We start from the raw sequence: 23,563 nt of genomic DNA on the forward strand, positions 1-23,563 counted from the left end.
CAAATGAACACAACAAATTACAAATGCTCAAAATAAAAGGTCCTTACTGGATGTTAATAATGAACATAAGGACAATTCAAGGGCCAACACGTAACAAACAGCACTATAACTTGGGGATATTGTGCTGCCCTCTCCGTACTGTCTACTAGCTAGCGCTGAAGGTTAACGGCTAATGCAGCCAGAAGGGTCAGAAGCTAGTGTGGTTCTGAGTGGGAGTCTGCAACAGAGTGGCTTCAGTAGTATAACGTGGAACCCATTAGCACCATACAGCTGCAACACTTAGTCCGTGGGCCTGTCCAAATACCCATACTTGTGTTTTATGTTGAAAACTTAGTATGATTTTAATGCCAGGATGTCATACTCATGTCATCAAGAAGAATTGGCTGCACAGTATTGAGGAACAGAATGCCCCTTTCAGACCCACGTGTGTTTAAAAACAGACGAGAATCAGATAAGATGACAAAAATAAACAAATGGCAGGGAACAAACTAATTGTGCATCAGATGAAGCCTTCTCAGTATGATGAGCCTAGTTATGTGGACATTTGTTGCTTACTGCATACGTTTTTACTAAACATTACGTTCTTAATAGTATGTGGTATGATTAGCACACAGTATGAAGTTTTAGTAAGTAGAAGGCAGATTTGGGACACAGCCACTGTCCCAAATTCCCTATATAGTGCACTACTGTTGAGCACTGTGGGCCTTGGTCAAAAGTAGTGCACTATAAAGGGAATAAGGTGCTATTCGGGACGCAACTCTTAGCATTCATTACTGTGGTAGAACGTTAGCATTGGTCTTACGTGAGCTCCCTTCATGATCTTCTTGGCTTTAGCGTTGAGGTAGAAGTCTCCCCAGAGAGTCTTCAGGAGCACCTCAGCCCTGATGCCCATCCTCTGGCTGTGGATCTGGGCAAACTGCTGGATACTACAAGGAAACACACAAAGCTGCTAACGCTGGGAAATACCAACGACAGAAAAGCTAAACACCACAGTGATTGATTGATATTTCCTCTCCATTATGCTTCAGCCTCTTTGTTCTAGATTGTAGTTTTACAGAGGCCTTTACTGACAATAGCCTGCACTGAACATTTGAAATCTATGCCTGTTTGTCATTCTCAGTGATGTGTTTTTGAGTTGTCAAAACAGAGCTTTTTAGACAAGAAATGAGCAATGCGTCACTTGAATGGGTGTCGGTCAACACCGCTTGTAAAACACTTGGCTTCCACTGAATAACAGTGACTTCATTGGTTATTTTCATAGATCCTAGAGCCACAGCTGCCCTCAAAACAAGGTATCTATGTCCTTGTGTACACACCTGTATAAAACAGACACACAAATGACTATAATGCATAGTCGAGTCTGTCTTTAGTAGTTACTATGTGACTGCTCTGTAGCATGGGGGAGAACATTAAACACCTTGCTAGCAGAGCACTGACCTGATTTGAGGGACATAAGAATGTGCAGGCTGGCTAGGCTGAAATATCATTACATTGGGTTTGAGAAGTTTTGACTGTTATGTGAACAAGAGCTAAAGTCCTCTTCCTACTCAGCTGGTTATTTAGAATTCTACATCAATTGCAGTCATGCCGAATTATACCCTTTTCCTTCTCTGAAAGGCAAAAGCGCCACCTAGTGGACATTTCCACAATAACCAAATACCTGAGCAGCTCCCAAGACATGTATTGATGGTTCCACACACAGTGCATTCGGGAAGTTTCAGACACATTGACTTTTTCCACATTTTGTTACGTTACAGCCTTATTCTAAAAATGATTTAAAAAATTACAATTCTCATTCATCTACACATAATACCTCATAATGTCAAAGTGACAAGAGGTTTTTAGAAATTTGTGCAAATGTATAAAACAAATAAATGTACAACCAAAATACCTTATTTATATAAGTATTCAGACCCTTAACTATGAGACTCAAAATTAAGCTCAGATGCATCGTGTAGCCAATGGTCATCCTTGGGATGTTCCTACAACTTGATTGGAGTCCAGCTGTGGTAAATTCAATTGATTGGGCATGATTTGGAATGGCATACATCTGTCTATATAAGGTCTCACAGTTGACAGTGCTTGTCAGAGAATAAACCAAGCCAGGTGGTCGAAGGAATTGTCCGTAGAGCTCCGAGACAGGATTGTGTCGAGGCACAGATCTGGGGAAGGTCCCCAAGCATTGAAGGTCCTCAAGAACACAGTGGTTTCCATCATTCTTAAATGGAAGAAGTTTGGAACCACCAAGACTCTTCCTAGAGCTGGCCGCAGGCCAAACTGAGTAATTGAGGAAGAAGGGCCTTGGTCAGGGAATTGACCAAGAACCCAATGGTCACTCTGACATAGCTAGATTTCATGGATATGGGAGAACCTTCCAGATGGACAACCATCTCTGCAGCACTCCACCAATCAGGCCTTTATGGTAGAGTGACCAGACGGAAGCCACTCCACAGTAAGAGGCACATGACAGCCAGCTTGGAGTTTGCCAAAAGGCCCCTAAACTCTCAGACCATAAGAAACAAGATTCTCTGATCTGATGTAACCAAGATTGAACTATTTGGCTTGAATGCAAAGCGTCATGTCTGGAAGAAACCTGGCACCATCCCTATGGTGAAACATGGTGGTGGCAGCATCATGCTGTTGGGATGTCAGGATTAAGGGAAAGATGAATGGAGCCAAGTACAGAGAGATCATTGACGAAAACCTGCTCCAGGGTGCTCAGGACCTCAGACTTGGGTGAAGGTTCAACTTCCAACAGGACAACGACCCTAATCACACAGCCATGACAACGCAGGAGTGGCTTTGGGACAAGTCTCAATGTCCTTGAGTGGCCCAGCTGCCAAATGTACTTCAACAAAGTACTGAGTAAAGGGTCTGAACACTTACGTAAATGCGATATTTATTTTTTTTGCAAAATAATGCCCTTCTGAACAGACCCAAGGCTACAGACCCCCAAGACCTTTAGAAGACCAGCGTCGTATTCACTAGGAACCAAACAGGAGCAAACATGCCCAAAAGGGGAGTGACTACCTCCTGAACATGTCCAATAAGAAATGCTGGTTTTTGTTTTCAGTTGCAAAACGTTTTGCTACGGTGTGCACTAATGCATATAACCCAGGACCCACCTGAAGCCCCATCCGTCTATGGCACTGGCGAAGACCACATTCCCCTGGTCTGGAGAGAAGTAGAGCTGGGAGTCATCCGAATCCTCTAGCCCGGCGCTCCAGTCGTACACCTGCTCTGACCCGGGACACTCAGCAGGCTCGATGTCCCCCTCCTCCTTATCTTCCTCCGCCCGCTCCTCTTTCACCGCGCGGTCCTCCAGCACTTTGGAGGTAAACAGAGAGCCTGTCACTGCGTTCACCTGTGAGGAGGGAAATACACTTCTGTTTAATACACTTCTGTATTAAGAATCATAAACGGTCCAGAACATGTCTCTGTTATAACTGATTCCTTAACCGAAAACAGTACATTCAATTCAGTTCAGTTCGATTCAACTTACCCTCAGGGGCAATTAATTGCGTGCTACTTATATGGCAGGTATACTGTTTCTGTCTTGTGTTTTTTGACTAATCACACTTGTTTTAGAGGTCAGGGACTCACCTGTTCTAGAATCTTCTGCAGGTGTGTGTAGGCTTCCTGAGAGGTGAGCTTCAGCTCCATGATGAGCCGGTCAATCTTGTTGATCACCAGCACAGGCCTGATGTTCTCCAGCCATGCCTGACGCAGCACTGCTTGGGTCTACGGACGAATGGGCAGACACACACCACACACACACACACACACAAACTGATACTCTGAGTAAATGACCAAGTGTCACGTCATCAAAGACAAAATGAAAATGCCACGAAGTTGAGAAAGTAGAGCGACAAATATATTTCATATCACATTCCAAAACAATGACAGGGATTTTTCTGCAATTTAAATCCTTGCAAAGGCCACCTAAGCCTTTTCGGGTCGCCTAAGTCCAAACAGCGTATACATTTTTTAAATACATTAAATGTTTTATTTATTAATTTTCAGGATGAAAAAACACCTTGTGTAAATTGAACCATCTAAAGCCAGATATAAAGTATGTAGAGATCTTTCTTCAAATAATATAATCTTTGAGAACTAACAATCATGCAAATAAAAGCTAGACAGTAAGGGAGAAAATTCCCAAAACAATGAATTAGGCTTGAAAAACACAACAAAATGCATAGACTTGCAGGAAATTAGCTTTAAAACGGCCACATTTTCTCTCAGCTCGAAGGCAAAATGAGTAGAATTGCTGGAAATTAGCTTTAAAACTGCACATTTCAGCTCTATCGAGAAATGTGTAGAATTTAAGGAAATTTGCAAAAAATGCAAAAAGTAAAAACTCAATGATAAAGTGTGGGTGAGCTTGGTGCCCCATTTCCATTAAACTATTTAATGAAACACTAATGCAGAACCAGTGGAGAACAGGTAGTTATTTATTTAACCTTTATTTAACTAGGCAAGTCAGTTAAGAACAAATTCTTATTTACAATGATGGCCTACTCCGGATGACACTGGGCCAATTGTGTACCGCCCTATGGGACTTCTAATCACAGCTGGTTGTGATAGAGCCTGGAATTGAACCAGGGTCTGTAGTGATGCCTCTAGCACTGAGATGCAGTGCCTTACACCACTGAGCCACTCGGGAGTCCCAAGGCTATAACCTAGGTACGTAAGTGGCCAAAATCCCACTCTATTCACTAAATAGTGCACTACTTTTGACCAGAGCCCTAGGGTGCCATTTGGGACACAGTCATTGCCTTACCTGTGGACAAACTCCCTCCACAGCATCTACGATGACAATGGCCCCATCACATAGTCTGACGGCGGTGGACACCTCAGACGAAAAGTCCACATGGCCCGGAGAGTCAATCAAGTTTATTAGGTAGTCCTTCTCCCCTGAGACACACACACACACAGGCACACACACACACACACGCAAGGGTCAATTAGAAGGAGACAAGTAGTCCGCCTCACAACAGGTCTCAACGTATCCAAGTCAACATGTTCCTACTGTGTTGTCTTACCAGAAGCATAGTGCAGTGAGATAGCGCTGGACTTCATCGTGATCCCTCGGATCTGCTCATCCTCCCGGCTGTCCAGGTACCTCAGCTGATACAGAAACATCAGAACACAGATGTATATATGACCATATCACAGATCAATGTGTAGATCAGGGACACACAACTAGATTAGTAAAAGGGCCAAATAACAAAGTCTGGCTACAGTAGTATGACAAGGATAATACCACTACAGATGATTGAGATCAAGTCATACTAACCTTTCCGGCTAAGCGACTTGATATAATGCCATTGCTGGCCACCAAGCTATCTGCCAGAGTTGTTTTGCCTGCAAAATAGATAGTGGTGGATATGAATGGAGTGTCACTACAAATGGTCATGCATGCAAACAACTGTCATCATGACTCTGTACATTATTATCCCGTGCAACATTCTCAATAATCAAGTCAATGGAACCTACCATGGTCCACGTGTGCCAGAATGCACAGGTTCCTGACGTTGGCTGGATTCTTCTGTAGTGCTTTGATCTTATCCAAACTGGTGTGTCCCATGTTTGACTGCTTTGGACTAGCTAATACATCAGGCGAGGAAACAAACTTTAGGAGATATCATCTAGTAATGTCACTATTACCTAGCTAGCTAGCTACTGCAATAAATACTGATCAGTGCCAGTGCACTCAACACAGCAAAGTTAGTAAGACAACAACACACCTCCATTCTGAATGACAGCAATACAAAAGGTGCTTGATATGTAGCTTTTACAATATGCTGCACTCAGCTAAAAGAAACGTGGACATCAATGTTAGCGTTCTATACAAAGTAGTATATTACTATATATGATTCATAACCTAAAATAAATGATCATATCATATAAGAAATCTCAATATTATGCGACAAAAGTCACATAAAACACAAACGTGGACACAACTCACTCACGTTGTTTTCCCGGAACAATACGTAAAATGTTGACGCCGCTGTTTAAATGACGTAGTACGTTACGTCGTTACTAGGATGCTCAGCGGTTGCTGGGGTAACGTGCTGCTTCCATAGAAACAAAACTGCACAGTAGCGCGAGCTGTCCACTGAGGTATAAAAGAACGGAGCTTTCGGGCGGTGTTTGTGGGATTGCAGAAACACGCTAGCCTCCCCCCCTCAAAGACATGAAACGGCTATGCATATGTGAGATCTGCAGCTGTGGGTAAGGAGGATGTATTGAGTTAGTCTAGTAAAAAAGTATGATTACATTCATGAGATTACCAGTGTTTCCACAAGTTTGTGTGTGTATAAATTATTTCCGTGCTTTAATTTAGGATTGACTAACTAGTGAATTGACATGCGTATGCAAAGTAGTGCATGGAGTTGACATTACAATGGAAAATATTGTATTTATATTATTGACTAACATTCATTATGAATCACTGTTGTAAAAACTCTATCCAATCCATTTGCCATTCCTGTCGCTACAAAACTAGAAATGCTGAAATTCTTAGAACGACCCATATGGCATTGTAAATTGTCAGAAATTGACTGTCACAAGAATGAGTATTCAGCGGCAAAATAAAGACACTTTTGCCATTTTTCCAAGTTGTCCAATGGCTAGTCATGGAAAAAAAGTATTGCCCAGAAAAATATTGTTGCACTAATGACCGACTGAATAAAACGTATCCTAGATAGGTGCGAACATAGCTACGATTTGCCTTTTTGCATAGTCTAGATACATTTGTCATTTCACCAATACAAGGAGACGTGTCTGGCTTTATTTAGATCTGTAGGCCTACCATAACTCACAATGCTGTGTAGCTAGCTATGTCTCTATTATCACTTGCTCACACACTCCCTGTCATGAGTAAAGACAACGCCCTTGGTTACACAGAAACTAGTGCATTTCTTATTGCCCTGAAACGATATCAGCTATTCAAAATCCACAGCAATCATTGAAAATGTAGCCCATGATTTCTGATTTCTGACATTGGTATCCTATTGATTACAGTTGTCAGTTTATTCAAGTTCAGGTTTTTTTTTCTACTCTTTATTTGACCCCCAACTAACTATGTTAACACACTACTCCAATGTAGGGTATTATCATGTTTGGTTTATTATCATGATTGTTGTGCAATGTTTTCATAAGCCTTTCAAATAGGTCAGTGAATGCAATCATTTTTTCCTGATTCTGAGTCTGACCATGGGAATGAATTATGCTACTGTGCCTGTTAAGTCACCATAGATGCAATAGAAATGCATGTCTGATGCATCATATTGAGTTAAATGTCTGTTAATCTAAGATGAAATACAAGTCTGACATTCTTTTAAAGAATTCACACCAAGTTCAGTCAGTACACATTCATTGCATTGCATAACCAGGTAGATAATTGCTCACACCCAGCCTGCTGGTTTCCATTCTGCACTTAACTAAAGGAGAGTTAAGATGACTAGTCTGTTATTTCATGCAGAGGATGCTCTTTCTAAGTGTAGGGTGGCATGCTACGTAACTAGCCTAACTCGCTGCCAGTCACCATAATTGCATTGTAAATTAATACCACACTCTATTGGTATTGTGTTCATTAGTCCACTGTTAATGCACGTCAGCACATCTGTCAAGATTAAGATAGAGCACGTTCAGTAAAATAAAGTTTTGAACTTTGCCCTCTGTCTAGACGCCATCGCTGCCCCCACCGACCCACAGCTCTGTATGGAAAGCCCAATGTGACATGTGTCCTGACCGAGTACACAGAGAAGTACCCCGCCTATGGAGGATACAACCCGCCCCAGAGCCTGAAACCAAAGCCTGTTAACCATGGTGACCGGGGGAGAATGGATGGAACTACTACATTCAAGTAAACGCCTTAGTCATGGATCACACCTTAATGAAACACCAATCCCTTTCAAGTACACTACTTTTGGCCAAGAATGCTACATAGGGCAGGGGACAAAAGTAGTGTACAACCAAATGTAAGGGAATAGGGTGCTATTTGAGACTGTGTCAATCTTCTGCTATTCAACCACTCTCATTTAATGCAAAGTCCTTTGAGGTGCACACACACACACACACACACCCTTCATGCGGTTTTGAGGGGATTTTGGAAAATGTACCTTTAAGTGGTCTCTAAAAATTGACCGATTCCAAAGTCAACCTCTTATGTAGATATCACTAACTATAGTAATTAGGAGTTATCCACAGAGGGCTCAATCCCAAATGAATGAAAAAGACTGGTTACTCTCTCGCTCTCCCTAGGACTGACTTTATTCCCTACGCGGTGACTCGACGCCCGGGGAAACAGCAGGCGGAGTACAAACCCAAACCTGGAGACATAGATCTGGGGACCACCTACAAACAGGACTACAGCCTTTATGAGGTCCAACCCTTCGCCCCTTCCAGACCCAGCGAGAGGGTACGCACAACAGGGCACAAAATGGATACAGTGCCTACATACAAAGGTGAGCTATTCTGAGTTGTTTGATGACATACCAGACATATTACATATGACATATTTCTACAAGGGGTATCGCACAGTGATCCTTATTTTGGTATTATATAAGAAATATTGGCATTTAAAGTTAATAGTTGCAATTTCTATGGGATATTTTATACATCAAAATTACATCATAACAAATGCGCTCTATAAATAAATTATGGTTATAACCGAAACTAACACATATGAATCTTTTAATGTTTCAACTCTTTTAATGTTTCAACTCTTTTAATGTTTGAAGAGGATTTCCGACAGTGGGAGATGTGCAAGCGGGAGCTGAAGAAACCCGACCTGACCTACCACCCGCCAGACGCCAAGTTCGACGGCCACACCACCTTCCAGGACGACTTCCTCTCCCGAGGCCTTGCCCCCAGGGAGAGCTTCAAGCCCTCCAGTATCCCCAAAATGTCTGATATCCCCTTCGATGGGGTGACCAGTAACCAGCAGTGCTATGTGTCCCACCCTCTGGAGGCACGCTGGGTGAAGGCTCCAGAGCTCTATAAACCCAGTAGCCAGCCCCTACAAGACCTCACCACCAACCGAAGAGACTACCAGGGCCTGCCAGGACAGCTGCCCCAGAGCTATAAGCCTAACCCTGGAAAGGTAACGCTGTGTTTAATGACATCTCACTAGTCACAGACTATGTAATCGAGCACATGATTTTAGTTCTAGGTTAACCCAGATTAATATCTCACTAACTCACTCTTCTTCACTTACCTTTTCGGGCCAGTGATAACGTCAACTGGTATTTGATCATTAGTAGACTGTGGCTGATGAAATATCTCTGGGTGGTAGCCTAGCGGTTAAGAGGTTGGGCCAGTAACCGCGCTGACTAGGTGAAATCTCTTGATGTGCCCTTGAGCAAGGCACTTACAAGAGCAATTAGGGTTAAGTTGCTCTGGATAAGAGCATCTGCTAAATGACTAAAATGTTTTTTAAAAATCTCCTCATTGAAGTGCAGATTCAAGATAGACGTGTAGTTTTGTTTGAATGTGTTGTTATTTTCAATATGATTATCTGGTGAGTTGATGTATGTTACTGAGGTGAAACCAAAGTCAAATGTCCATCTGAGGGTGAACAATAAACCTCTATTCCACTCTACTCTGTTCCTAGGTGACGTCTGACGTTCCCTTTCAGAGCAGCACAGAGTTTAAGGAGCGTTTCCAGCAGTGGCCCGTGTCCCTGCCTCAGCTGCACAAGAGCCTGCAGTACGTCAGCCCCACAGAGCACATGGACATGAGCACCACGTCTGGTTCAGTCTACGTCCAACACAACATCCAGCCCTTCATCTCTGCCAAGCCCTTCAATCGGCCCACCAAGTCATCAGCTCCCTTCCAGGTGGGGATGAGACGATACAGGCATTCAGAAAGTATTCAGACCTCTTGACTTTTTCCACATCTTGTTACGTTACAGCCTTATTCTAAAGTGGATTCAATATTTTTTTGCCCTCAATCTCCACACAATACAGCATAACGACAAATCAAAAACAGGTTTTTAGAAATTTTGGCAAATGTCAGGTTCGATGGGGAGAGTCGCTGCACAGCTACCTTCAGGTCTCTCCATAGGTACGATCAGGTTCAAATCCAGGCTCTGGCTGGGCCACTCAAGGACATTCAGAGACTTGTCCCAAAGCCACTCCTGCATTGTCTTGGCTATGTTCTTAGGGTCTTGTCCTGTTGGAAGGTGAACCTTCATCCCAGTCTGAGGTCCTGAGTGCTCTGGAGCAGGTTTTCATCAAGGATCTCTGTACTTTGCTCCATTCATCTTGCCCTCGATCCTGACTAGTCTTCCAGGGCCAGCCAATGAAAAACATCCCTACAGCATGATGTTGCCACCACCATGCTTCACCGTAGGGATGGTGCCAGGTTTCCACCAGATGTGACGCTTGGCATGATTGGTGAAATGTCATTCTGTCAGAGTCATCTGAGGATGCACCTGAGCTCAATTTCAAGTCTCCTAGCAAATGGTTTGAATATTTACAGTGCATTCAGAGAGTATTCAGACCCTTTGACTTTTATATTACAGCCTTATTCTATTTAATCCATTTTAAAAACAAATCCTCATGAATCTACACATGATACCTCATAATGACAAAGTGAAAACAGGTATTTAGACATTTTTGCTAATTTATAAAAACAAGTAAAAATACAATTTTTCCATAGGTATTCAGACCTTTTGCTATGAGATTCAAAATTGAGCTCAGGTGCATCCGATTTCCATTGATCATCTTTGAGATGTTCCTACAACTTGATTGGAGTCCACCTGTGGTAAATTCAATTGATTGGACATGATTTGAAAGGCACACAGCTGTCTATATAAGGTCCCACAGTTGACAGTGCATGTCAGAGAAAAAAACCAAGGCATGAGGTTGAAGGAATTGTCTGTAAAACTGCGATACAGGATTGTGACGAGGCACAGATCTGGGGAAGGGTACCAAAACATGTCTGCAGCATTGAAGGTCCCCAAGAACACAGTGGTCTCCATCATTCTTAAATGGAAGAAGTTTGGAACCACCAAGACTCTTCCTAGAGCTGGCCGCCCTGCCAAAAGGAGCAATCGAGTCAGAAGGGGCTTTGTCAGGGAGGTGTTATGTTTTTGACTTTATTTTTACTACTACCTGTACAGATGGTCATTCTGACAGAGCTCAAGAGTTCCTCTATGGAGATGGGAGAACCTTCCAGAAGGACAACCATCTCTGCAGAACTCTACCAATCAGGCCTTTATGGTAGAGTGGACAGATTCTCTGCTGATGAAACCAAGATTTAACGCTTTGGCCTGAATGCCAAGCATTAAGTCTGGAGGAAACCTGGCATCATCCCAAGCATGGTGGTTGCAGCATCATGCTGTGGGGATGTTTTTCAGCGGCAGGGACTGGGAGACTAGACAGGATTGAGGGAAAGATGAATGGAGGAAAGTACAGAGAGATCCTTGATGAAAACCTGTTCCAGAGCGCTCAGGACCTCCGACTGGGGCCACGGTTCACCTTCCAACAGAACAATGACCCTAAGCACACAGCCAAGACAAAGGAGTGGCTTCGGGACAAGTCTTTGAATGTCTTTGCAGCGACACTCCCCATCCAACCTGACAGAGCTTGAGAAGATCTGCAGAGAAGAATTGGAGAAACTCCCCAGTTTATTTTATTCATTTATTTAACTAGGCAAGTCAGTTAAGAACAAATTCTTATTTACAGTGACGGCCTACCGGGGAACAGTGGGTTAACTGCCTTGTTCAGGGGCAGAATGAAAGATTTTTACCTTGTCAGCTCAGGGATTCGATCCAGCAACCTTACTGGCCTAACACTCTAACCACTAGGCTACCTGCCACCCCAAATACGTGTGCTGAGCTTGTAGCGTCATACACAAGAACACTGTAAATTCAACAACGTACTGAGTAAAGTCTGTGAATAATTATGTAAATGCAATATTTCAGTTTTATTTTTTTTCACTTCTCCTTCCGGGGAAGGGGTATTGTGTGTAGATTGATGAGGAAAAACATGTATTAATGCATTTTTGAATAAGGCTGTAACGTATATTGTGTTTTTAAAGTGACGGGGTCTGAATACTTTCCGAATGCACTGCACTTGTTAATATATTGCTGGGCAGATATATCGTTTAACGGTTATGTTGTTGTACTTATATGTATTGCCATACTGATATCGTGTCTTACTGATATGGATGTTCTGATGTAATATTATAGTTATGTTGTTCACTAAAGTGTTTGCTGTTAAATTCTTGGGAGATTATTTCAACAGCACATAAATATGATTGAATATATGTTTTATTACGTTCAAAACGGTGCGTTCTCATTTTGTCCTGTAACCGGGTCAGTTGGGAATTTTTGGGGTACGTTTATTGTAGCATCAAAATGAACGTTCGCACCCCACTACCTCCAGGTCTGCACCACCATGAGGGATGACTACCAGCCTTGGGAGGTCAAGAGACAGGCCATGATCAAGAAGCCTGAAGAGATGCAGAGAGCCACCGGAAGGATGGACCACCTCACCACTTTCAAGGCAATTCAAGACTCTTCTGTTTCCATTGGCATGCCAGGGCAATTCTCAAATCACACCCTGCCTATAGAAAAATACTTTTGGGAGGAGCACAGGATCAGCTACATTGTAGCACCTATGGAGCTGTTTTAGGGGCTAAGTGCCCTGCGGAAGGACACAACAATAGGAGATATTATAGTACCTACCATCTGAAATCACCGACAGTTCTCAGTACTGCCTCCATGGAGTGCACTAGTTTTGGCCAGATATGGGTGGGTTTAGGGTCTTCTTTGAGACACTAGTTTTGGCCAGATATGGGTGGGTTTAGGGTCTTCTTTGAGACACTAGTTTTGGCCAGATATGGGTGGGTTTAGGGTCTTTCAGACACTTTTTGAGACACTAGTTTTGGACACTAGTTTTGATATGGGTGGGTTTAGGGTGTTCTTTGAGACACTAGTTTTGGCCAGATATGGGTGGGTTTAGGGTCTTCTTTGAGACACTAGTTTTGGCCAGATATGGGTGGGTTTAGGGTCTTCTTTGAGACACTAGTTTTGGCCAGATATGGGTGGGTTTAGGGTCTTCTTTGAGACACTAGTTTTGGCCAGATATGGGTGGGTTTAGGGTGTTCTTTGAGACACTAGTTTTGGCCAGATATGGGTGGGTTTAGGGTCTTCTTTCAGACACTAGTTTTGGCCAGATATGAGTGGGTTTAGGGTCTTCTTTGAGACACTAGTTTTGGCCAGATATGAGTGGGTTTAGGGTCTTCTTTGAGACACTAGTTTTGGCCAGATATGGGTGGGTTTAGGGTCTTCTTTGAGACACTAGTTTTGGCCAGATATGGGTGGGTTTAGGGTGTTCTTTGAGACACTAGTTTTGGCCAGATATGGGTGGGTTTAGGGTGTTCTTTGAGACACTAGTTTTGGCCAGATATGGGTGGGTTTAGGGTCTTCTTTGAGACACTAGTTTTGGCCAGATATGGGTGGGTTTAGGGTGTTCTTTGAGACACTAGTTTTGGCCAGATATGGGTGGGTTTAGGGTGTTCTTTGAGACACTAGTTTTGGCCAGATATGGGTGGGTTTAGGGTCTTCTTTGAGACACTAGTTTTGGCCAGATATGGGTGGGTTTAGGGTCTTCTTTGAGACACTGCTCAATTATCTACACATATACACTCTTAGAAAAACGTGTTTCAAGTTTGTTCTTCGGCAGTCCCCGTAGGAGTACCCTTTTTCTGGTTCCCGGTAGAACACTTTTGGGTTACAACCAAAGAGGGTTCTTCAAAGGGTCATCCTATGGGCGTAGCCGAATAACCCTTTTAGGTTCTAAATAGCAATTTTTTTTCTAAGAGTGTAGCAGAGCCCCTGTCTCTCTTTGGCTCTAGGCCACATTCTTAGAAGCCATTATTTGAAAATCTATTCTATTTGATTGTATTCTCTTATCCAGGCCCATTTTACACCCCACGAACTGCAGCCCAATGTGAGCTTCAAGCCAGCTCACGCCCCCTTGAGGGCTGATGCCCCATTGGAGGGCGGCACCATGTACAGCACAGAGTTCACCCCCAAGAGGTAACACACACACACAGTTACCCAGCAGAGGTGCACACACACGCTGAGCATTTCGCGGCACTGTTTATACCTGCTGTAAACTGTGAACGTGATGAATAACATTAACACACAAAGTTAACCTACAAGCATTTAGTCTGGAGTCCCCTGGAATCAGCCGTTACATCCCAGGAGGGACATCAAACAAAAGTGAAGCTGTTTTACTACCTGAATGAAATGAATGACTGATGTAAAACTGAATCACTTTTATAACCTCAAGCTTAATAAGTGCTAGTGTTGTGAATTTGTGGATGATTATGATGTGCTGAACTTGCAGAAAGGTTATTTTCCACGAGCGAACAATAAAGGTATTGCATTTTTTGGTATTTTATCGTATATCATTCAGGTAATGGTATGATTTTGTGTTGTAGGATCAGCGTTTGTCCAGCAAGCTACGACTCCCTGCCGGGCTTCGTGTTTGAGGACAGCGACGACAGGGGACACAGGTTCTACAGGAAGTTGCCATCTACGGACATGAACAAGATGGCCACCGGCATGGCGGTGGCTGTGGTGTCATAACGTTTGACCATGATATTTGGTGACCAATGCTTTTAATCTTAAAAAGAGCGTGTGAAGGCAAAACTACTTTTGTTTGGTCTGTTAATGATTTCATTTTATTTTCCTACTACCTGTATAGTAATTGATAGTAAGTATCAATGATGTGATAATCAAATGGAACCAACAATTATGAACAAACAGGCCATTATAAAATAAACGTCCCTGTATTCTGGTTGATGGTTTCGATTGAATAGTTGGCTAATCTTTGTTTTACAAATTTGCGAATCATTAGTAATTAAAACAAGCACTTAATTTCTTAATGAATTATACTTGTGTGTCCATGTGCCAAATTCTGCATCAAGTCACCAGTCACACATTTATTGAAATTCAAACAATGCAGAACTTTCAGGGTTATTTTCATAGTCCAAAATAATGGTTCAAAGTGCAAAAGACATACCGGAAACTTCATTATAATCTTGCAGTGTGATTTCATTTGAAGGGGGCAATAAAACATTTTTTTAACTAGAGTTTAGAAAAAAAGCTATAGAAAAATAGTGGCCTCTTTATAATGCACATTGTTGGAAAAAAGTTTCATATAAAATCACACTAACAGATTGAGTCTTATGGTCTCCCTCTGTGTGTTTATAATGAGTATTACCAAACAAAATATCAGGTGATCAAACTGTCTTTATTATCTTAGTATGTTGTCTTTCTAGAGCATTTAAAAGTTTTGTTCCATAAACATGTTCCTTCAGTCCAGTTAGGATTCTACAAACGGTATCCATGTCAAACACCCAATGTTATGGTAACGTTATCGATATGTTGTCGTAAATATCAGTAGCATTGATTATTGTCAGTATGCATTTGTTTGAGTGAGTGGCACTTGATAATGTGTCTGCAAAACACATGACATGCCTCTACAAATCATTGGTGATTGTAATGTAAATGCATGAGGATTAAACCAGAAGGGGAAGGTATTAAACACCTGTGATCCAACAACAGCAAGTGCTTATTAATAAACTGTATGGTTTCTATCCAGTCTTTTTAAACAGGCGTTAAGACAACTAAACAAGGTAAGAAAATAAAGTCCCACAAAAAATCTACATACTCTCAATGTACAATATTGCACTTAAAACACAGTATTTACAAGACATTTTACAATGCAGCACATTGGTTTGATAACCAAAACAATACTAAAAAGGAACAGACCTTTTAAACCATTATTCAAACAGAGAAATATGACAGTCATGTTTTCTCTCGGGACCCATCCTAAATGCCACCGTATTCTCTACATAGTGCACTACTTTTGACCAGTACTGCAGTATGTAGGGCAGTGGTGGTGGGCGGGGCCCGGAACATCATTATAGACATTTGTACAATGCAAATGGACCACAAGCAAGCAGAAAAATAGATTGAATTGGAAAATAACAATAAGCTCATACCTTGATTACATTGAGACACAATCACATATGTCTCTCTTGTTATTAGTGGGAATAGATTTTGGCCCGCCGTGTTTCCAACCCCTGATGTAGGGAATATGATTGGGTGCCATTGGGAACACAACCCACACCTCTCTGTCACTGCAGGGCCTATTTATTCCAACAGTGATCATTTCTGTGGACAATTATTATCTTGCATAATACATACTACTGTATGCACTGTACTCTGATGAATATGTTTCAAATGTATGTACACATTGAATGTTAACTGTTATGGCAAATATGCAATATCCAATAAATCATGTTGAAATCGCTTTTCCTCCTACTGTCTGACTAGTAGGTTCTAATGCAAATGATTTGGTTCGGATGGTTGTTTTCTTATGTCAAAGACGTTCCACTACAATCTGACATCCCTTTGCCTTCACACATGTCAATGGTCTTATAGGAGTCTGCATCACACATCCAGTTCCTACTGTATACTGTATGTACATGTACAGTCAGTGGTGTAAAGTACTTAAGTAAAAATACTTTGAAGTACTACTTAAGTCGTTTTTTTCTGTGTATGTGTACTTTACATGTACTTCACAACATTCCTAAAGAAAATAATGTACTTTTTACTCCATACCATTTCCTTGACATCTAAAAGTACTTGTTACATTTTGAATGCTTAGCGGGACAGGAAAATGTTACAATACACGCACTTATCAAGACAACATCCCTGGTCATCCCGACTGTCTCTGATTTGGCAGACTCACTAAACACACATGCGTAGTTTGTAAATTATGTCTGAGTGTGTTTTAAAATAAAAAATAAGAAAATGGTGTCGTCTGGTTTGCTTAATATAAGGAACTTGAAATGATTTATTCTTTTACTTCTGATACCTAAGTATATTTAAAACCAAATACTTTTATACTTTTACTCAAGTAGTATTTTACTGGATGACTTTCCCTTTTACTTGAGTCATTTTCTATTAAGGTATGTTTACTTTTATTCAAGTATGACAATTCGGTACTTTCCCCACCACTGTGTACAGTATATTCATACATGCACTTGTTATAAATTAAAAAATAAACACAGAATACCCATAAACCACTGCTTCTATTGGTGTTTTGTTGCTAGAGCATTCTTTCTTTCTGTTCGTCCATTCAGTGCACATTACCGTGGAAAACAATGACAAGGCCATTTAAAGACTGCTCTCTCCTTTAGGAATGGGTTAACAGCACACACTTCACACACACCTTTGCACTCACTTGTTACATGTGTCATTGGGAAAATAGCTAGTATTGGTAAAGTGTTATATTTCTAAGGCCATAGGTCCAGATTTGAGGCTTGCATCAAATTACATTGGTTGGGCCAACTAAAAAATTCCTTCACTCCATATCTGTGCACGCTTGTCTTCACCAAAGGGTCTCCGACAAAAATCCCCTGTGTATTTTCTCAGTCTAATCAAGCCATTGGGGCATCATTATTGGGAGGAATATCCATTTAGGTTGTGATGAAAAAGTGAGAAAGATTTCCTCAATGTTGTGGTGGTAGTGTCTTTAAAGCAGACTCCAAACAGTCTCAGGCTATGACCAGTCTACCATGTTACATGGTCCCACCCTCCCTCAACCCAAGCCTCCATCCTTCCTTCAATCTATCCCTCCATCCATCCCTCCCTCCCTCAATTTATCCCACCATCCATCCATCCCTCCCTCCCTCAATCCAAGCCTCTATCCAGCCCTCCCTCAATCTATCCCTTCATCCATCACTCCCTCCCTCAATGCATCCCTCCCTCCCTCCATCCCTCAATCTAATCCTCCATCCATCCCTCCCTTGATCTATCCCTCCATACATTCATACCTCCCTCCCTCAATCCAAGCCTCCTTCCACCCCTCCCTCAATCTATCCCTCCATCCATCCCTCAATCCATCCCTCCATCCCTGCCTCAATCTATCCCTCCATACATCTATCCCTTCCTCAATCTATCCCTCCATCCATCCCTCAATTAATCCCTCCATCCATCCACCCCCTTCATCTATCCCCCATCCATCCATCCATGCCTCCCTTAATCTATCCCTCCATCCATCCAATCCCATCCCTCCCTTCCCCAATCTATCCCTCCATCCATCCATCCATCCCTCCCTTCCCCAATCTATCCCTCTATCCATCCCTCCCTCCCTCCCTCAATCCATCCATCCATCCATCCCTCCTTCCATCCATCCATCCCTCCCTCCCTGCCTCAATCCATCCCTCCTTCAATCTATCCCTCCCTCCATCCATCCATCCCTCCATTTAACATTTACATTTAAGTCATTTAGCAGACACTCTTATCCAGAGCATTTAGCAGACGCTCACCCTTCCCCAATCCCTCCCTCCCTCCCTCCTTGCCTCAATCCATCCCTCCTTTGTCCATCCCTCCTTCAATCTATCCCTCCATCCCTCCATCCATCCCTCCATCCATCCATCTATGGCTTCCAAGAGTTATGTTGTCCACACTGTGTCTCAACGCTCAGGGGTTTCCTCTAGGTACAGATCTAGGATCAGCTTCCCCTCCCTATTCCCAGCCTTAACCCCTAGTGGAGGAAATGCAAAACTAACCCAAGACCAGCATCTAGGGGCAACTTCCTCCTAGAACACTAGGTGGAGCCATCCTCCTGTAAACAGGACTCACAACACCTCTGCTTGTACATGTCGATGGGGCAAAGCTTTAACCTCTTCACCACGGCACAGTAGTGGGTGGTGTCTTTACATTCACCTACACAGAGACACAGAGACAGAGGGATAAAATAACATCCATTCTCCCCACAGAGGAACATGGTTAAGTCCCAAATGGCACCCTATTTCCTTTATAGTGCACTACTTAGACCAGGGCTCTTGTAGGACTCTGGTAAACAGTAGTACTATATAGGGAATAGAATGCCACTTGGGACGCATGCCACATTTCCATTAAAAAGTAGCAGAAAGCAAAGGAGTATGGCTTAACGTCAAATTCGGGCTAAAACTCAATATCAGTGTAAATGTCCATATAGATTTGGGTCTGGACGGTTAAAAAGCCGCTTAACAGTTTAAAAAGAGAGTTTGTGTGATTTTACTTGTGCAAAGTCACCGTTTTTATAAAAGGTGTTTTTTTAGTCAAACTTCTGCCAAGCCACTCCAATGACATATTCCCCAGCTTCGGAAGCCAGAGGAAAGGCAGTGAGGGCAATATGGTGACATGGTAAAAACACTACACACTCACTTCCACAGGTGGTGGCGTTACAGTGCTGCCAGGTGGCTGGGCGTCTGTGCCAGGTGCAGTGTTGGTCTGCCAGGGTTCTGCCACTCCTGAGGTGGGCACAGTCCACCCTGCGAGACTGAAACCCGCTGCCACAGGCTGCCGTGCATGCTCGCCACGGCCCCACACGCCAGTGTACGTCACACAGCTCCGATGAACAGTTACGCACTGAGACGGGCCTGAGAGAGACAAAGAGAGATAGAGGGAAGGATTTGATTTTATTAGGATCCCCTTTAGCCGGAACCAATGGAGACAGCGAGTCTTACTGGAATCTGACACATAACAAAAAATACATTACAGACAAAAGACTTTACAATTTATATACATACATGTGTTTGTTCAGTTCCACATACATGTCAGTACATACACACAACCAGTAGGTCACATGTCAGTACATACACACAACCAGTAGGTCACATGTCAGTACATACACACAACCAGTAGGTCACATGTCAGTACATACACACAACCAGTAGGTCACATGTCAGTACATACACACAACCAGTAGGTCACATGTCAGTACATACACACAACCAGTAGGTCACATGTCAGTACATACACACAACCAGTAGGTCACATGTCAGTACATACACACAACCAGTAGGTCACATGTCAGTACATACACACAACAAGTAGGTTACATGTCAGTACATACACACAACCAGTAGGTCACATGTCAGTACATACACACAACCAGTAGGTCACATGTCAGTACATACACACAACAAGTAGGTTACATGTCAGTACATACACACAACCAGTAGGTCACATGTCAGTACATACACACAACAAGTAGGTTACATGTCAGTACATACACACAACCAGTAGGTCACATGTCAGTACATACACACAACCAGTAGGTCACATGTCAGTACATACACACAACAAGTAGGTTACATGTCAGTACATACACACAACCAGTAGGTCACATGTCAGTACATACACACAACAAGTAGGTTACATTTCACTACATACACACAACCAGTAGGTCACATGTCAGTACATACACACAACCAGTAGGTCACATGTCAGTACATACACACAACCAGTAGGTCACATGTCAGTACATACACACAACCAGTAGGTCACATGTCAGTACATACACACAACCAGTAGGTCACATGTCAGTACATACACACAACAAGTAGGTTACATGTCAGTACATACACACAACAAGTAGGTTACATTTCACTACATACACACAACCAGTAGGTCACATGTCAGTACATACACACAACCAGTAGGTCACATGTCAGTACATACACACAACCAGTAGGTCACATGTCAGTACATACACACAACCAGTAGGTCACATGTCAGTACATACACCCAACCAGTAGGTCACATGACATACATACACAAACCAGTAGGTCACATGTCAGTACATACACACAACCAGTAGGTCACATGTCAGTACATACACACAACCAGTAGGTCACATGTCAGTACATACACACAACCAGTAGGTCACATGTCAGTACATACACACAACCAGTAGGTCACATGTCAGTACATACACACAACCAGTAGGTGACATGTCAGTACATACACACAACCAGTATGTCACATGTCACTACATACACACAACCAGTAGGTCACATGTCAGTACATACACACAACCAGTAGGTCACATGTCAGTACATACACACAACCAGTAGGTCACATGTCAGTACATACCCACAACCAGTAGGTCACATGTCAGTACATACACACAACCAGTAGGTCACATGTCAGTACATACACACAACCAGTAGGGCACATGTCAGTCCATACACACAACCAGTAGGTCACATGTCAGTACATACACACAACCAGTAGGTCACATGTCAGTACATACCCACAACCAGTAGGTCACATGTCAGTACATACACACAACCAGTAGGTTACATTTCACTACATACACACAACCAGTAGGTCACATGTCAGTACATACACACAACCAGTAGGTTACATTTCACTACATACACACAACCAGTAGGTCACATGTCAGTACATACACACAACCAGTAGGTCACATGTCAGTACATACATACAACCAGTAGGTCACATGTCAGTACATACACACAACCAGTAGGTCACATGTCAGTACATACCCACAACCAGTAGGTCACATGTCAGTACATACACACAACCAGTATGTCACATGTCAGTACATACCCACAACCAGTAGGTCACATGTCAGTACATACACACAACCAGTAGGTCACATGTCAGTACATACACACAACCAGTAGGTCACATGTCAGTACATACACACAACCAGTAGGTCACATGTCAGTAAATGCCCCCAACCAGTAGGTCACATGTCAGTACATACACACAACCAGTAGGTCACATGTCAGTACATACACACAACCAGTAGGTCACATGTCAGTACATACACCCAACCAGTAGGTCACATGTCAGTACATACACACAACCAGTAGGTCACATGTCAGTACATACACACAACCAGTAGGTCACATGAGGGAGAGGAGTTGTGCCGTGAGGTGTTGCTTTATTAGTTTTAAAAAAAAACTAGGTTTTCTGTTCACTTGCGCTATATAAGATGGAAGGGAGTCCCATGCACTCATGGTTCTGTATAATACTGTATATAAGATGGAAGGGAGTTCCGTGAACTCATGGTTCTGTATAATACTGTATATAAGATGGAAGGGAGTTCCGTGAACTCATGGTTCTGTATAATACTGTATATAAGATGGAAGGGAGTTCCGTGAACTCATGGTTCTGTATAATACTGTATACAAGATGGAATGGAGTTCCGTGAACTCATGGTTCTGTATAATACTGTATATAAGATGGAAGGGAGTTCGGTAAACTCATGGTTCTGTATAATACTGTATATAAGATGGAAGGGAGTTCCGTGAACTCATGGTTCTGTATAATACTGTATATAAGATGGAAGGGAGTCCCATGCACTCATGGTTCTGTATAATACTGTATATAAGATGGAAGGGAGTTCCGTAAACTCATGGTTCTGTATAATACTGTATATAAGATGGAAGGGAGTTCCGTCAACTCATGGTTCTGTATAATACTGTATATAAGATGGAAGGGAGTTCTGTAAACTCATGGTTCTGTATAATACTGTATACAAGATGGAAGGGAGTTCCGTCAACTCATGGTTCTGTATAATACTGTATATAAGATGGAAGGGAGTTCCGTAAACTCATGGTTCTGTATAATACTGTATACAAGATGGAAGGGAGTTCCGTGAACTCATGGTTCTGTATAATACTGTATATAAGATGGAAGGGAGTTCCGTGAACTCATGGTTCTGTATAATACTGTATATAAGATGGAAGGGAGTTCCGTGAACTCATGGTTCTGTATAATACTGTATACAAGATGGAAGGGAGTTCCGTGAACTCATGGTTCTGTATAATACTGTATATAAGATGGAAGGGAGGTCCGTAAACTCATGGTTCTGTATAATACTGTATATAAGATGGAAGGGAGTTCCGTAAACTCATGGTTCTGTATAATACTGTATATAAGATGGAAGGGAGTTCCGTCAACTCATGGTTCTGTATAATACTGTATATAAGATGGAAGGGAGTTCCGTCAACTCATGGTTCTGTATAATACTGTATATAAGATGGAAGGGAGTTCCGTCAACTCATGGTTCTGTATAATACTGTATATAAGATGGAAGGGAGTTCCGTCAACTCATGGTTCTGTATAATACTGTATATAAGATGGAAGGGAGTTCCGTAAACTCATGGTTCTGTATAATACTGTATATAAGATGGAAGGGAGTTCCGTGAACTCACGGTTCTGTATAATACTGTATATAAGATGGAAGGGAGTTCCGTAAACTCACGGTTCTGTATAATACTGTATATAAGATGGAAGGGAGTTCCGTCAACTCACGGTTCTGTATAATACTGTATATAAGATGGAAGGGAGTTCCGTCAACTCATGGTTCTGTATAATACTGTATATAAGATGGAAGGGAGTTCCGTGAACTCATGGTTCTGTATAATACTGTATATAAGATGGAAGGGAGTTCCGTAAACTCATGGTTCTGTATAATACTGTATATAAGATGGAAGGGAGTTCCGTGAACTCATGGTTCTGTATAATACTGTATATAAGATGGAAGGGAGTTCCGTAAACTCATGGTTCTGTATAATACTGTATATAAGATGGAAGGGAGTTCCGTCAACTCATGGTTCTGTATAATACTGTATATAAGATGGAAGGGAGTTCCGTAAACTCATGGTTCTGTATAATACTGTACGTTTCCTTGAATTCATTCTGTATTTGCGGACT

General features: G+C 42.3%; 3 protein-coding genes across 3 annotated transcripts in view; 1 reads left to right on the forward strand and 2 right to left on the reverse strand.

The window, feature by feature from the left end:
- Positions 1-5,996, reverse strand: part of efl1 (elongation factor like GTPase 1) — an 83,128-nt gene extending 77,132 nt beyond the window's left edge. The window contains exons 1-8 of the mRNA XM_064984399.1: positions 5,972-5,996; positions 5,500-5,610; positions 5,300-5,367; positions 5,046-5,130; positions 4,784-4,917; positions 3,604-3,741; positions 3,126-3,364; positions 803-926 (exon numbers count right to left, since the gene is read on the reverse strand). Of these exons, the coding sequence (XP_064840471.1) occupies positions 803-926; positions 3,126-3,364; positions 3,604-3,741; positions 4,784-4,917; positions 5,046-5,130; positions 5,300-5,367; positions 5,500-5,590 (879 nt within the window). The 5' untranslated portion in view covers positions 5,591-5,610; positions 5,972-5,996. The remainder of the gene's footprint in view (positions 1-802; positions 927-3,125; positions 3,365-3,603; positions 3,742-4,783; positions 4,918-5,045; positions 5,131-5,299; positions 5,368-5,499; positions 5,611-5,971) is intronic.
- Positions 5,997-6,107: 111 nt separating this feature from the next.
- On the forward strand, positions 6,108-15,679 carry saxo2 (stabilizer of axonemal microtubules 2). Its single transcript, XM_064989143.1, has 8 exons — positions 6,108-6,237; positions 7,694-7,873; positions 8,272-8,474; positions 8,751-9,112; positions 9,623-9,847; positions 12,402-12,521; positions 13,938-14,059; positions 14,467-15,679. The coding sequence occupies exons 1-8, from the start codon at positions 6,200-6,202 to the stop codon at positions 14,612-14,614; spliced, it is 1,398 nt and encodes a 465-aa protein (XP_064845215.1). The 5' UTR covers positions 6,108-6,199; the 3' UTR covers positions 14,615-15,679.
- Positions 15,680-18,407: 2,728 nt separating this feature from the next.
- adamtsl3 (ADAMTS-like 3) overlaps positions 18,408-23,563 on the reverse strand; it is a 228,380-nt gene continuing 223,224 nt past the window's right edge. The window contains 2 exon segments of the mRNA XM_064984412.1: positions 18,408-18,769; positions 19,253-19,467. Of these exon segments, the coding sequence (XP_064840484.1) occupies positions 18,651-18,769; positions 19,253-19,467 (334 nt within the window). The 3' untranslated portion in view covers positions 18,408-18,650.

This window comes from Oncorhynchus masou, chromosome 2 (assembly GCF_036934945.1).
Source record: "Oncorhynchus masou masou isolate Uvic2021 chromosome 2, UVic_Omas_1.1, whole genome shotgun sequence".
Classification (NCBI taxonomy): Eukaryota; Metazoa; Chordata; class Actinopteri; order Salmoniformes; family Salmonidae; genus Oncorhynchus; species Oncorhynchus masou.